The sequence below is a fragment of the Natator depressus genome, chromosome 1 (assembly GCF_965152275.1).
Source record: "Natator depressus isolate rNatDep1 chromosome 1, rNatDep2.hap1, whole genome shotgun sequence".
NCBI classification, from domain to species: domain Eukaryota; kingdom Metazoa; phylum Chordata; order Testudines; family Cheloniidae; genus Natator; species Natator depressus.
In genome coordinates, this window is record NC_134234.1 from 302,806,005 (window position 1) to 302,823,264 (window position 17,260).

The 17,260-nt window shown below is 36.2% G+C and overlaps 1 protein-coding gene across 4 annotated transcripts in view; it reads right to left on the reverse strand.

Moving 5' to 3' along the window:
* Nucleotides 1-17,260, reverse strand: part of ANKRD26 (ankyrin repeat domain containing 26) — a 196,762-nt gene that overhangs the window by 79,248 nt on the left and 100,254 nt on the right. For all 4 annotated transcript variants that reach the window (XM_074942299.1, XM_074942302.1, XM_074942300.1 and 1 more), the window contains exons 26-29: nucleotides 12,536-12,719; nucleotides 8,692-8,838; nucleotides 5,823-6,776; nucleotides 2,912-3,064 (exon numbers count right to left, since the gene is read on the reverse strand). In XM_074942299.1, the coding sequence (XP_074798400.1) occupies nucleotides 2,912-3,064; nucleotides 5,823-6,776; nucleotides 8,692-8,838; nucleotides 12,536-12,719 (1,438 nt within the window). The remainder of the gene's footprint in view (nucleotides 1-2,911; nucleotides 3,065-5,822; nucleotides 6,777-8,691; nucleotides 8,839-12,535; nucleotides 12,720-17,260) is intronic.

Sequence of the window (17,260 nt, forward strand, 5' to 3'; positions counted from 1 at the left end):
AGTATTTAAATCATTATTGAATTTCAGATGAAAATTCAACTTCCTGTACATACACATTTGTTTTAAATAAATCCCTTGTCCATTTCCTTTCCTTTCTGTCCAGATGTATGAAAGCCTTGTCCATGCCTTATCTTCTTCCTCAATTACTGCAACACCCTCCATACTGGCCTCACTAGTCCCATATTGCTCCTCTCCAATTTGTCCAAAACAGAGCTGCAAAAATGATTTCTCCTCATCTTATAAGACCACATCACTCTTTGGATGTCTTTACTTGCTCCTCCTTGCCCACTATATCTTGTTTAAAATTTGGCTCTGGGCTCCAGCAAGTATAAGCCAGCCCCAGCTACCCCATTAAAACAGGGTCGCGACCCACTTTGGGGTCCTGACCCACAGTTTGAGAACCGCTGAACTAGATAATATGTTAAGTAAAAGATATATACATGCATCGCTTTGTCCAAGTGAGTTAATGAGCTTAGTTACTCTAAGACAAATTGTTATCAGGTATGTACAACAGTTATAAAAGAATGTAAATTACTTAAATGTCACTGTGTTTTAGATGCCTAGAAATAATGTTAAGTCAATAAGTGTTTAAAGTGCTGAGACGACAAAAACTACTCATTGTACTACTCTAAACATAAATTGTATGTAGGTGCTGAAAAAGAGATAATGAATACAGCAACTGGAGCGTATACATCTTTCAGAACACATGGTTTGTGATGTCACAAAATGGACAGCTCCTTAGATAATAGAGAAAAGTGTGAATTGAAGAGTTTATTGTTTCTAATGTAAGAGGTAAACCATTATTAAAGTTACAAGTTACCCATAGTTATATGTACTGGTGAATAACAATAAAATGAGAAGTGGCTTTGAATCATCAAGTGCACACTTGATGTTAGTAGGTGTTGTGTGTGTGGAAAAGGAATAGGTTTAATTGGGTTCTAGTTTAGTTTATGAGTTTTGCTTCTCTAAGCATTCAAGAATAGGTTTAGCTTAGAATTATGTGGTAAGATGATTTTAAATTGAATTGACATTTCAGTAGTTAAAGCAACTTAAATTTCTAACTTTAGAATTTTTTTGATTGAACTGTTTTGATAATTGTACAGTATTTGATTTGTATAAAGCTTGTCTGGCAATTTGGCAAAAGACTTGTATTAAGTTTCCATAGTGATACCAAATTATTTCCACAAAATAATACACAAGAAGTTTTATCACTGAATGATAAAATTTTGTACCTTTCAGTTACTGTGATTTGATGTATTACTTCAACAAGTAATAGCATCCTATGTCAAAGCAATTCACTTAAACCTTGTAAACACTATCCTATAAATATTTTTAGTTTGCTTTCTGTAAACTTATTTTTTTTAAATTCTATTCTGATAACACAAAGTCTTCAGAAATGTCAAATGCAGACAATAAAGTTTTCAGGCTCTATGGCAAAACTCCTCATTTGAATAGTTAATCACATTCCCCCGTCTCCTGGGGGAAGGCTGCTAATCAGAGTTACAACATGTGCCTAAGGAATAGCCTACTTCCTCCAAAAAGGGCAACTGCAACCACCACTGGTCCTATCCTCCTCGCCTGCAAAGAAGTCTTTGGAACTGGCTGGAGAGAAGCTCGATTTTAGTACCAATACACAACTCTTTCTGGCTTCCAGCTCTACCTACACTTCCAAGACTAGAAGGGTGACAAAAAGGATTGAAACTACACTTCAGACGAGCTTCCAATCCTGCCCCATTCCACACCACCACAGCCTGAGGCAGAACCACAGAGTAAAGGAGTTTCTGATCCTGCTCCCTGCCTCAGTCCTCAGAAGAGGGGGTGAAGAGCTAAGTGTTTTCCTAAAAATAAAGAGGGTGGAGAGAAAATAAAATGCTTGGGATGGCAGAGAGGATGAAATGCTTTGTAGGAGGGGGCTGAAAATTGAATTGTTAGAGGAGAAATGGAGAAAGAAGAGAGGACTGATAAATTCTAGGAGCAGGGAGGACAGAATCAGTTATTTGCAGGTGTTCTGAACTGATCAGTTGGAGAACTGCTGCTGCTCCAAAATTCAATGAATTAATGAGAAATTAATGCATGTTTAATTGATTAGTTAAAATTATTTACCTTGTGTTTTGCACTGTATCTGTCCTAATACTCTCACATTAAATGCCCTACTCTAGTCTTTCTAGTGCACGTGCACAGATCTTCTTGCTGCTGCCAATAAAATATGTTGTCCCAATTCTGCTTAAAATGGAGATTAGACTTTCTGCAATGTTTAGAAGAAAAATATAGTAATGAGAAACAACTATTTTTACCTATAGTTAATGAGGGCTGACATCATGCAGAACATTTTTCTTGAATGCTTAGAGAAGCAAAACTCATGTTATAAACTAGAACCCAATTAAACTATTCAATTACTTTACACTTAAAGAAAAAATGAAAATTTTAAAAGGCCAATTTTGTGTTTCCTCACCTTGCTTCAAGACTTTAGCGTGACCATAATAGTTAAAGTAAAGCTACTATTAGACGACAAAGGACTCCCTCCCTTCATAACACTGAAGTCAAAGGAAAGTGTACAAGTTTAACCACAAGGTGACTGTTGTGACAAACCATCAGTAAAACACTAGCAACAGAAATTAGCTTCTGATTTTATGTGACAAAATAAGACACTAGATATACTTGTATTTGAACTGTCATACTATCATAATCTTTAAAATAGACTCCTATTAGAAAGATTCCATTTAGTTTTATGAATTGTGACATTTCGTAATATCTTGCCATTTATAACAAAGTAAATTAAATTAATTCATGAATACAACTGTATTTGATATTATTCTCAAAATAAGCAGAACATGTTATGTTTTTCACTATTTGTAAAATCAATGAACCAACTACGGATTTACTACTATATGAAGTTAACAGACTTGTATACCTTCGTTTTAATCTTGTCTATTTCCTTTTGCAAATGTAGTTTGTCCTCTTCCAGGTCATTGCGATAACGTGTTGTAACTTCAAGTGAAGCTTCTGACATTGATTGCTTTTTAAGAGCATCAGCAAGTTCTTGTTGCAGTTGTCTTACTGTACCCTAATGAAATATTTTCAAGTTAGTATTAATAAAGATTACAAAAATTAGTATGAAGAGTCCAGATTAGGATTTAAAATATATTTTATGATTTGTCAGGTTATATATGTCAACTAATCCATTCAGAAGAGCATAAAATGGTAAACAATCATGACTGCCAGTGATGCGCCTAAATAGCTGCAGGCTCCCTCCCACCTGACCACTGTCAATCAAAGCCAGTTGGACAGCTGGTGCCAATGAATGCGGATTGCTATTTCTAGAGAGGTTAAATGTTTTAGACTGTTTAGGATGTGTGCTATCTTCTGCTCACGGTCATTAAAAAGAAAGGGTCTTGGTCATTCCATTGATGTAGGAAAGGCCTTTTACAGAGAGTTTTCATTGTTAAGTCTGGTTTTGTTTTATTTTTTTAAGATATACCAGAATACAGATTTAACCATTTAGGCATAAAAGCCACAATTTGATTGAGTGTATAGTTGGGACATTTAGCATTTAAGAATTTAGTCATTAGCTAGGCCTTCAACATCTTAACATATCTGACCTTCTCAGAGCTTCTGGAATCATAATACATAAAGGTAAATGCAATTTCAGAGTATCAATAATTTCCCAGCAACACTAAACTTAAGGCAGAGATCTACCGAAGAATTGCTGACATTCAGGGTTTATTTTCAAAAAGACAAGGGACAGGAGAAAATGTCTGAAAGAACACTGCCAACTTAAAAATCATAACTCTGTCTGAAAATTTTGTTTCTGATCTTCTTACAAGTAGCACATAAAAAGACAACAACAGAAAGAGATTACAGGAAAAAAATAGTTTCCTCCAAGCTTGTTTGTTTACTTTGGGTGTAGTTCAACCCACTGCGGATGGCTAGCACATGGCCTCTGCATCACTCAAATTTCAATTCTGAGGGCTTAAATGAGATCTCAGAGGTACATAGACTTGTGCTGGCCCCTACACAGAGGCGATTTTCACTCTTGTGCGTTTGCAAGCACTTTAGCTATAGTTCGTTTTAGCTGTTTTCCTGTTCAGTCACTCACTACCTTTCCATTTTTTTGTGTGGTCTCTCATACAGCATCAGAGGAGCAAAAACATGCTTACATCTCACTGAAAAGCCTAAGTAGGGGAAGCTTGGAGCTATTGTAGTACCTGAAACTAACTCATTTTTGAAGATGGTGACTAGATTTCAAATTGCCAGCATATCCTCTTCTCCACTCATCTGTCTCTTACCAATTGTCCACCCTTCCGAATGATTCTTCAATTGATTTCCACCCATGCCCAAATCTAATTTACTCTCTCTTATGTTCAGCCTCCCTTTCTTAATCTGTTGCTTTTCTTAGTTTTCTCCAATATTCTTCTTTGTCCTTGTCAAGGCTGATTCCCCACTCTGGCACTTCGAGTACAGAAAGTGGGGGCCCGCAAGGACTCTAAAAATTAATACTTGCCACTCTGGGCTTGTATTAAACTCCCAAGGTTACAGCTTTTCTCTGACCTTGGATAGGTAGTTGCTGCTACCACCCAAGTGCAGAACCCCTTTGAGATCCCAGGAAGGCACATTTGGGAATTTCTTCCTGTGGGGTACCCTCAAGCCCTCGCACCCCATCCCCTTCTGGGGAAGAGCTGAGAAAGAAAAACAAAGGAAATCAGCTGTTGTCACCAGCTAATTAAACAACATGTGCATAAACCTCTTAGGACACAAAAATCCAATTCTGTTCTTAAAAAAGGTAAATTTTATTAATAAAAAAAGAAAAGAAAATACATCTTGGAACTTAGGCTTTTGCTAGATTTAAAACAAACAAACAAACTACAAGGATTAAGTATCAAGAATAGGTTTCCTGAGGTCTAGCTTAAAGGTCACAAGCAAAACAAAAGCATCTGGGGCTAGCACAGAGGAGTCCACAAGCCATAAAGAAATAAAGAGATAAACCTAATCGCGTCTTCCTAGAAATTTCCTGATCTACTTACATATTTGGGGTTTTAGATGAGTAGTTTCTAGGTATGATATTGATGATTTTTCATACCTGGCCCAAGCTTCTCACAGCATAACTGACTCTCCCCAAGAACAACAGACAGACAGACAAAAAGGGAGTCTTGTTTCAATTTTAAAAAGTTCTAGCCTTCCCACATTGGCTCTTTTGGCCAGGTGCCCACTCACTTCCTTTTACCTATGCATAGCAGTGAGACTTTTTAACCCTTTAGAAGTAGAGCACTTAGAGAACAGTTACTAAGAGCGATTTTATAGCTACTGGCTGGCTGGGTGTCCATAAAATGGAGCTATCCCTTCATTTATCACAGTCCTATTGCCTCACTTATTTCCTACTTCCTCTCTTCTAATCTTTTGCTTCTGTGGCTTTCCTTTGTTCCATGGCACTCCAGTCTAATGCTACCTGCAATTTCTTGAACTGTTTGGAAAGTTTTACTTTCCATTCCATGGTGCACAAATACTACTAGGTAAAAACTGAAAGGAGATCACACTTGTAGACAAAGTAGTTTATCCTTGAATAGTCTGAATTCGGAAGTCATTGCTCAAATCTTCCGAGCAGAATACATAGGTGAGGAAAAGCAGAGATGGATTTATTTGCCGCAAGCTATTACTATTCCAAGTACAAAACAGATAAGTGTATTCCCCTGTAAGTAAATTACACAATTATTTTTTCCAACTGGTGTATTTCAAAATTTTACAAGGATAAATTTTAAACTTTGTTATGGGACCTTTAGTGAATAAATGATAAAACTCAAATCACTGTTTGAAGTTTTTATACTTACCTCTCTTTCTACTTTCTCTGTTTCATATTTAAAGACTTGCTCCCTTAAATTATTACATTTTGTGATTAATTCCTTATTTCTCTCTTCCATCATATGAATTTGCTTTTCAGTATCAGCTCTAAGTTTACTGAATATATCACTAAATCTGTCTTGGACATCACTCACTACTTTTTCTTTGATGATCCCCTTGTTTTGCATATCTTCCAACTGCTGCCGGAGTAAGACGTTTTCACTTTGAAGCTGTGCCAATCGTTCTTGCATAGATTCCTGTTTTACAATATATTTGCTCATTTGATCCTTCTCAGTTTGTCGAGCATAATCAAGTTCCTTTGCCTGACATTGTGCATGACTTAGATCTCTTTGAGTACTTTCTAAAAGCAAAGTTTTTTCTCTAAATGTGTGTGTTACATGATGAAGTTCATTTTCTAGACTGTTAGCTTTAGTTTCGACTTTACTAAGCTGTTGAGACAAGATATTATTGGTGTCTCGCAGATTGGACAGGTCATGATTGAGCTTGTCTTGCAAACGAAGCCATTCATCACGCTCTCTTTGTAGTGTTCGCTCAACATCAGTTTTTGATTTCCGACAGCATTCAAGTTCTTGAACAGCAGAGTTCAAACGGGAACGGAATGATTCCATCTCTGTCTCCAGTCTATCTTTATTTTCTTTTGCATGCTCTATTTTGGAAGTTAACATTGCAGATTCTGTCTTTAATACATTCAGCTGTCCATTGTACTGAAAAACTGTTTGTGTCAAAGCTTCCTCATTTAGTTTTAGCTCCTTCCTAAGATCTTCATTTTTTTCTTTCAAGACCTCATTTTCTTCTAAATATTTGGTTTCTTCCTCCTGGTGCCGAATTCTTATTTGATCAAGCTCTAGTCTTAGTATAGCAATTTCATCTTGCAATTTCTGATTTTTGTGTAACAGATCCTTTTCTCTCAGATTATCAGGTACCTGAGTAATTGAGAAGATATAAACATAGAGGTGGGGGGGGGGGAAGAAGGGAGAGGAGTTACATTTAAAAAAACTGATAACAAACATGCATTTTGATGTTTTCTAATAATCAAACTTGACTTACTTAAAATAGCTTTATAAACTACAATCTAATCGGCTGAAAAGGCTCTGAACGCATGTTATCTTTTAGTGAATGAACTCACTGGAACTATAAGATACTATTCAGCAACCAAATCAGTAAGCCACATTCAAGTTTCTTTTTTACATCAACAATAATATAAACAAAGCCTTTAAATATTTTAAATCTAAATCCTTTCAAATACATTACCGTACATGTACGCTTTAGTACAGGCACCACACTATAGGCCCTACAAGAAGGATGTGGAAAAATTGGAAAGAATCCAGTGGAGGGCAACAAAAATGATTAGGGGACTGGAACACATGATTTATGAAGAGAGACTGAGGGAACTGGGATTGTTTAGTCTGCGGAAGAAAAGAACGAGGTGGGATTTGATAGCTGCTTTCAACTATCTGAAAGGAGGTTCCAAAGAGAATGGATTTACATTGTTCTCAGTGGTAGCAGATGACAGAATGAGGAGTAATGGTCTCAAGTTGCGGTGGGGGAGGTTTAGGTTGGATATTAGGAAAAACTTTTTCACTAGGAGGGTGGTGAAGCACTGGAATGCATTACCTAGGGAGGTGGTGGAATCTCCTTCCTTTGAATTTTTTAAGGTCAGGCTTGACAAAGCTCTGGCTGGGATGATTTAGTTGGGAATTGGTCCTGCTTTGAGCAGGGGGTTGGACTAGATGACCTCCTGAGGTCCCTTCCAACCCTGATATTCTAGGATATGGGGGTGTTTTTATATTCCTTTAAAAATATGGTTTAGGCTTGTTATCCCATTTGCAGAATCAGCAACAGAACCTCGCTCTCCTGATTCATTGTGTTTTAACTTCCCTATTTATTATCTCCTTCTCTGACTTCTATTTGAATATATATCCTACATATTTTAACTTTATGTATTATCTTGGCATTAAAGTGTGGTTTTTTTCCCCACGTATCCTTCGTTTTCCTTCCCTCTCTCTTTTTTCCCATATTGCTGAAGCTTAGGTATGTAGTCTTCCAATCATCCAAACAGCATACTGTACTCAGATAATAATCAAATAGGAGATGCATATGTAATCTCTTTTGCTCTGGAGACGGATAATTCATCCACTGTACCAAGAATTTTGGGTAGTGTGGTGAGGAAGAAGTACGACCAAAAGTTGGAGTGTTCCTGTCAAACAGCTTCTCACTGTGTCAGCCTCAGGCATGTTAAATGTAATCACATTACTTTGAAGATGAAGTTACACTCTCAAAAGTGACTGTAAAAATGGGGTTCTTGGAGTCCACGTTTGTCTCAAATTTGCTCAGTTTACAAATAAACAGCTATTTTTAATAGATGTGTTCTTTCTGCTTTGTCCATCACTGCTAGTAGTAAGGAACTCAAATGGGAACTTTGTTATCTAGTATATCATAGTATTTGAGCCAGAAAAGGATCCAGATCAATCTCCTGCAGCTTCACTGGCTCTGCACTGCTCGCAGGAGTTAAAAGTAATTAAAAAAACAACAGAAAACATTTGAGAATATTGTCAGAAAAATAAGCAGATGACTGAAGTTGAGAAAAGTGTCATTTTTACTTTACAAATTTTCTAAGAGTATTTGGTGGATACTGCCGTCCACAACATACCAATTTTAAATCTGGAAGTGAAACAAAGAAAGATAGGAATGTTTACAAAACTATATTACTTTCATATATTGTAAATATTCTGGCAAAGGGTGGCATGTTAAGTCAATGCAATTACAAAACATCCTTTGTTTACACTCAATAATGAACACTGTGTAATTTTTCCTTGAACTGGACAGAACGCTGCTTACTTCTGAACTTTTAGCTGCAGTTATTTTAGTTTCTTCTTCTATTTCTTTCTGTCTCCAAAGATGGTTGTTCAAAATACCCTCTTGTAGAGCTCTGGCACTCTGTTCTTGAGAGAGCTGTCTCTGGGTTTCATTACGTTCTTCTTCAACCTAACACAAACACATTTTAAATATTTTAATATTGGAAAAATATACTGGATATAGTAATCATTGTCCTTTTCATCATGGCTTCCTCACCCATACATGAAGAGGTTCTGCACATTTGCCTAAAGAACACCTCTTTCAGATATGTCTGCTTCCTTAGGATGCATATAGGATGGAAGTCTATCTTGAAAAGACAGAATTTAATATGGTCTTTAACTGACCTTTTAACAGTAAATTGAAAAGAACTTCCAATATTTAGATCACCCCAAGCATTAAGAAAAAACATTTTTGTAACAAATTTTTCTTTCAAAGATGAAAGTAGTCACAAGTAAACATAGCTCTAAAGTTTCAAAAATATGTCCCCAAATTATGGACTTAAAGTTGCAAATACAATTACTGCACCTGCAGTAATTACTGCAATTGTGGACTAAACTCCTGATTGCCACAGAAAATACACAAATAATTGCATTTGCAATCCTGAAGCCTTAACTGAGACCCAGCTAAAAGTCAGGTTCTTCATATCACTGCACAGTAATTTACAGCAGAATTTAGTTAAGACATTAAACCTCAGAAATTTATAGCATCTTGACTTCAAAAGGACTTAGGTATGTGCTTAAAGTTAAGCATATGCTTAAATGCTGTGCAGAACAGGACTTCAGTGCTTCGCTGAAATGGGATTTATAACTTGTGCTCAATCCAAGACTTTGTCAAATTGTTGTACAAACAGTTCAGTGTGTTCATACTAGTCATGCTTACTGGTGTCTTGAAGTGTTGCAGTTTTCACCACATCCACAAAGTCTGTTCTAAACCATTTCAGATGCCCTTTCGGTACTGATCATACAGTTCCTGGCACAGCTTCCAGAAGCAACTGATTCTGGGAGATTTCAAAATATTGATGATGGAATGTGTGACAGTAACAGAAAGACCACCTGAGCCATTTTATTCTGAACCATATTAGTTCCACGTACATTTGCACGAAATCTGTAGAAGTTGAAACTGTTCAGACTAATCTAGTATTTATTCCTACTGAAAGAAAGTCTAATCTAAATGGTAGTTGGTACCAATAAAAACAATTTGGATCTTGTATGCGTAAAAATAGGATGTGTTCTACAAGTGTGGTAGAAGGACCATGCTATTCTTAGCATAGTAAGTTTCTCTAGAGAAGACAAGGCCTAAAAGTCACAATGGGGAATTGCTATCATGTTTTGAGGATAAGTTCGTATGCAGGCTGAACTTAAGAATGTTCAATGATAAAGCAGCCTTAATGTTAAATACATTTCAACAATGAGGGTTATAAGTAGGTCAAGGCTAGTGAAAAGATCCATGAGATCATGTGCAGACAGCTGAATGGTACACACTGCATAAACATGACTGTTTAAATAGCTTAATCATTGGATTTGAGATACCCAATCCTTTACGATAGAAATCATGATCCTTATTTTATAGTCAGTGTCTCACTGAGTATCAACTACCTACACAAGCCCAATAAAAACTATCTGTTAGAAATAGAGACCATGAATTCATAGCTTTACGATGTTTTGCTTTTTTTAAAAAAAAAGCAGTCAACATTAAGTGAAGACTGACACTAAAATGCAAGTCAGAAACACACAAAAATTCTGTGTGTGTTTTCTGAAAATACGAGAAAAAAATAAATCAAATGATCTTTTCAACTTAAAGTGATATTCTCAATATTCTTTGTCACAGACTTCTTAAGCTGAACTAATTGGACAATTTTAGATTATTTCTGAAGCTGTACCAAAAACACCAGTCCTCTCTGATGAGCAGGTTACTTTTCATGGAAAACTAATTTGGTACTGAAAATGTACAGAATCTACAATTAAACAATTTGATCACCTAGTATCACCTAATATCAAATATGGGTAAATGAATTTTCCAGTGTTTGGTATTGAATAAAGAACCATTTTGCAAGAATGGACACCCTGCTTCCATTTTAAAAGTTTAAATAACTAGAGCCCTGCAGAGATACAAAATTTGAGTCCACATCCATCCATGATCCGCAGACATGGTCTGCGGATATAAAGCAGATATCTGCAGATTTGCAGGGCTCTATAAATAACACACACAGTTCTCACAGCTAGGATGTTACCAAGGGACACAAAGTTCTTACCATTTTTCGAACCATATTCACAAGGCCTTGTATTTCCTGAGGTGTTTTCCTCTTGAACCCCAGGTCTAATGTAGTTGAAGGAAAATTAATTCCTTTAAGAGCGTTCTCTCTCACCGGAGGAATAGAAAATGATAGAAGAGGGGAAGGAAATCTGCTTTCAAGTCTGCTGGGAACATGTGCTCTACACAAAGGAGTAGAGGCAACAGAGCCTCTAAGAGGAGGACTAGAGAAAGAAGAGATGGGCTCCTGATGAGGCTGAATAACTTTCTTCATTCTACTAATTCTAGATCTGCCAGACCATTTGCTACAATCCACACAGACAGAAGTCAAAAGAAAATTTCCTAGCACGCTACACTCTGAAAATATCCACTTTCGAGCAACACTATTGCAGTCTGCACAAATATTTCTTAAATCTACATTTTTTTCAGCTTGTTAAAGATCTTCTATTCCAAATTCCCGAACAAAATACTAAGCTGGAGATAACAGGATTCCAGGAAAAATTTATAAAAGAAAATACAAGGCCCGGGGAACTTGGCAGAGTGTCCTGGAGTGAGACAAAAACCTTCAATAATTTCTTGATGTTTGTTCATAAGTTCTACCTCTCATACTGACAGTATGAGAGGGATGAAAAATAGGCAGGTATTTGAACTATTCTTAAAATTGAACTCAGACAGGCAAATATGGCAAATTTAAAATAAAATCAGTAAACTAACAATGTTCCTCTACTTAATTTTACCAATTTGTAATCAATTTATTATGGAAAAATAAAAATAACGATACATCCTTATCTGCATCCATCTCTCTTGCTGTGTTCATCTGACATCACAAAACACTAGAGCTTTGCTTTCATGGCTAATTATGACGTCACTAAAAATTTCTCCACACCTGCCTATCTTTATTACTCAATTTCTTGTTTGTTCTCAATCATAAGGTTACAAAGGAACAAGATACACATTTGTCATTCCTCTAAATTCAATGAAGCAGGGTGAAATGACAAATATTTTTTGTCAAGAACCAAAAAAGAACAATTATCAGACATTTATCTTCTTCACTTTAGAGAGTCCATAAGAAGATGAAGAAGTTCTTCGAGTTTACCACCCTGGCATATCCACATTTTTGAACATGGCTTAGTGCCACAAGCTCAATAGCATCTGGAAAGCAGTGACCATTAGGGGTCTGAATAAGCCTCCCCACAGATCAGGATTGTTGTTGTCAGATAACAGAAACTGAGGGTTGCTGGGACTACAGTCCCTTTTATGCCTATATTCAACAAACAATATGATCAGTCTGAGAAAAATAAAAAACAACATGGGGTATATCTGTAGAAGCAGCATATTCTGAGATTGCATATGCTACTGAGTGCTGGAATCTGCAGAGCCAGCTCTTGAAAGAGAATCATAGTTTCATGAGCATGTATATAGAGAATTATATACTGCCATTGTATGTTTGACAATTTTTTAAAACCCATTTTTAAAAACATATTAGAACAACACATCTGAATTAAAACAAATTGGAAGAAACACATACAAGAAAATTGTGTTGAATTACATATTTTAAGATTTAATAAACAATAACCTGTTTCAAGTGATTTCTCAATGTTCTCAACTCCATTTCTAGACTCCTTTGGGTTAGCTCAAGCTGTTGTTTCTCCTCCATCTCTTTACAGTACTGATCTTCTTTCTTTCTAAGCAGTTCTCTGTTTTTGTCATACAGCATTTCTATACTCAATCTCTTTTCTTCTTCTTGTTTCAAAGTAAACCTGGTATTTAACACAACATTATTTTAAAACCAAACCCCTGGAACATGCTTGCACCCATCATGATTTTCAACTGTTGATATTTCAGCCTACTTAAAAATTGGTAAAGAGAAATTTTCCACAGTATATAGCCTGAAGACCAAACAAACAGAAGAAGCACATTTTTAAAATCCCCACCACCTTCAATTCTTATTGTGTGACTCTGAAACGGACTTTTAAAGCAAATTGTAACCTCAATCAGAGGTGCCAGCTGTACAAAAGTTTTGATGAAGATACATAACACACAAACTCACTAAAACAACACAATATTTGGTTATAAAGTTATAAAAGGCAAAGTTGTAAAACACATTTCCTTACATAATGAACACAATGCCTTACTTAAAATTAAATACATACTTTGATTATCTTCAATGCCATAAGGGCCAAATCCTATATCTTATCCCAAACCATGGAAGTGGGAAAGAAAGGGCTTCTCCCTGCTCCCTTCCAAAAAGGTACTATCCAAAATGTTGAGTCATTCTACAGTAATATGGAATAAAGCATATTAAAACAGAGCAATTAACATAGAAATAAAACATATGGCCAGATTCTCAAGCTAGTGTAAATCAGTGGAGCTATGACAATTTACTATAGTTGAAGATATGGTCCAATGAATCTAAATAAGGTAAAACTTGGCAGCTACTTTAACTAAATATCTTTACTCTGAACCTGTAATATTCACTAGTAATTCCAAATAATAAGTATAGGTAATACTACCAGTAAAGTAAGTGTTTAAGGCAAAACTGGCAAGATTTTAAACATGACTTTTGTACAAATAAACTGACTGAACACCTTGTAGTAATTAAGCAGAATGTTTTCTCCTCTGCAAAGGTTTTTTTCCATAATGGAGTGTACTTAAAGAATGAAGCCAATAATCTAAAATAAGTTTAGAAAAAAGTCTTGCTAGTTAATCAGCATAAGCTTCAAGCTTAATGTGATAAAAATGACAAGCATTTTTTTTAAATGCATGAAACTGAACCTTAAGGTATAACATCGATTTAATTTTTAGGTTAACAGAGAATGAAGGCCTTGAGGAGAGTTTAGCAATTTTATTTTTTTTCTTTTCTGATAATTGAATCCAATTATCTATAAGCGTAGAGACAGTGAACAATGAAAAACACAATGCATGGTATGTTTCCTTGTTCCCATGACATGAATAATAAAGCATTTGAGTATTGGGTGACCTTTTAGATATTTTAACCAATATCACAAATCATATAGACAACAAGGAAAATCTGATTGTATACGAGGAAATGGCTGGTTTAAAATCATGCTAAACATTTTCCAAGTATTTGTAACTACTAATATACAAGTGATTCATATTTCAGAGTCTGAACTCCAAACTTTACAAATAGTAAGGAAGACAAAGTGTCCCATTATGAAAAACACTGACATGTAACATATGAATCTGAACTTCAAAGATAAAGGGTTCAATGCCATACTTACTGTAACTCTGCTAGATTACAGCTGCTCATGAGTGTAGACCTGGTATTCATTTAGTTGTAATTTTATTTAAAAAAAAACAACATTCAAATATTTGTTATGAAAATAAACAATGTGTAAGGATTTGGTAAATAGAAAAGAAAAACAAAAGTATGCCAAATTTGGGATCAAAGTGAAGTGTCCTTTTAAATACTAATACTTATTTGTTACACAAAAATCAACTTCTAAAAACAGTCTATTAATGTGAACAGTAACAAAACAAAATTACCCCCCCCCCCCAAAAAAAAAAAAAACCAAAAACAAAAAACACCATACTATTCAGATGTATAGTTAAGAGATACTGCTCAGGTGGAAGCCCAAAGTTTGATCTTCCTTAACGGTGGAGTCCATCTAAAAAAGGAGTATCTGCCCTCTGTCTCAAAATTTGCTTGTTTCCATCAGCCTTTCAGCACTGAACCCAACCCTGGCCTTCATTCTAGACACTACCCACAGTTCCTAATACCATATATTAAACTAAAAAGTTTCAAAGATCACTAACATTAACATTAACAACTCATGAGCTTTCATCATTATAAATGAAGGTTACTTTCTTGTAACCGGAGTTCTTTGAGATGGCTCTGCACATTCCCACTTAAGGTATTGAGCCACCTAGTGGTGCTTAATGGTAGAACCTTCGCCAAATGGCATCTGTTAGAGTGCTCATGTGCCCCTCAGCATCTCCAAATGGTCTGAGAGTGAGGCTATATAAGGTGCACAGAGTCCTCTATCAACTCAGTTCCTTTCACCACCGACACAGAGAAAAGAACAAAACAACTGTGAGAAAGAGGGTGAGAAGTGTGAATATACAGATTTCAGAGTAGCAGCCGTGTTAGTCTGTATTCGCAAAAAGAAAAGGAGTACTTGTGGCACCTTAGAGACTAACAAATTTATTTGAGAATAAGCTTTCGTGAGCTACAGCTCACTTCATCAGATGCCTCCGATGAAGTGAGCTGTAGCTCACGAAAGCTTATTCTCAAATAAATTTGAATATATAGAGCCATTTTGAAGCACTCTGGTTACAAGTAAGTAACCTTCATTTCTTCTTTGAGTGGCTGTGGATATTCCAATTTATGAATAATTTGTTAAGCAGTGCTGAAAATAACATGAAGCCGGGAAACGTAGTCCTAATTGAATAGAGAATGAAGCACTGTTCTATTAAATCTAGCATCATCCCCTGAAGCCAAATATAGAGCATAATGTTTTGTAAAGTGTGCATAGAACTCCAGGTTGCAGTCCTGCAAATCTCAGCAAAAGGGAATTATTTAAGACAAGCAAAAAACACTGCCACATATCTAGTGGGATGATATCACAGGTACAGGAGTTTTTGCTAACGTGTAACATTCAACAATACATTGATTAGTCCATCTAGAAATAGTCTGGTGAGACACAGTATGACCCATGTGATTTTTACCACAAGGGATGAACAATCTAGATGGTTTTTGAAAACTTTTAGTTCTATTTAAATAATATTCAAGAACTCTTCTTGCATCTAACGTATTTAAAACAGATTTCCCCTTATTTGTACACAGTCTTGGAAGAAATAGCAGCACAGTAATTGTCTGATTGGTGTGAAATTTAGAAAACTACTTTTAGCAAAAACCTAGGATCACGTCTAAGAAACACTTTGTCTTTATGAAAAGACAAATGGTAAATCAGCCATCAAGGCATTGAATTCACTTACCCTTCTGGCTGACATTATGGAAATAATGAATGCCATTTTTAGAGACAGATGATACAAAAACCACTCAGCCAAGGGTACAGAGTGTAGATAAAACCAAATTAAGATCCCAAGGAGGGACAGGATACCTCAAAGTGGGATACATTTTAGATAATCCCTTCTTAACTTTTTAACCATATTATGCACAAACAGTGATCTCAAATGGTAAGCTGAGATAGCTGCCAACTGAACTTTCAAATATAACCCCTTAGTCTTTAAGTACACTAAATATTCTGAAATACAAGGAACAGAAGCTGAGACAAGGGAATCAGATTTTCACCACATAAAACAGCAGCCTTCAACAGCCAATCATCCCAATATGGGTAAACAAAAATACCTTGCTTTCTCAAATGAGCCTAGAGACACTTTGTACATATACTCTTGGTGTTGTGGACAGGTCAAATGGGACCACCTTGTACTGGAAATGCTGTCCCGCCGCCATGAAACAGATACTTTCTATGACTGTGTCTGATAGAAATATGAAAGTATGCATCTTTTAAATCTAGACTTGCATACCAATCCATAGTTGAAAGTGAAGGGATTACGGACGCCAAAGTTAACATACAGAAGAACCAAAACTCACAAATATATTTCGTCAGGTTTACTGAAAAGACCATCCCATTCGAAGGGGAGATCTTCCATCTTAATTCCAGTATCCAGAACCAGAGAAGAGGACGAAAGCCTGGAGAGAGTACTTTGACACATTTTGATCTTCCATTAGGATTGCATTTGCCAATCTCCTTTTGTCATCTGACAAACCCTTCACAAACAATGCCATCTTTTCCAGCAGGTGGAATTAACAGCTGGTCATAACTGCTTGATAATTTGCCATCCTACCACCAAGAGAGGAAGAGAACACCACCTTTCTCCGTAGAGACTATCATTAGGAGTGGAATATGCTTGTCCAGACCTCAACCTGCTACTAACAGCAGCCACCACCAGTGATTTAGGTATAGGATGTGTGTTAAAATATGAAAATCTTTCTAAGGGTATCTGATATAATTTGTCTGCCTTCTTGTAAACAGGCTGGCAAGATGCAGGAATGGACCAAATAGTCTTAGCCAGCTGCAGCAGACAATGAAGAACTGGCAATGACATGCCACTTTTGGAGATAGGCACAAAAATGTTGAACACTGGATGGAATGTTTCCTCCACAGCTACTGAAGGTAAGGTCAAAGTGGACGCCATGCGATCCACCAGGCCATGAACTGCAGAGTCCTCAGAAAGGGAAGTGGCGCAAGCCATTCCCACATACTCATTTGGTGATAAATCAGGATCATAGTCTGTGTCAGCATGCTCATGTTCA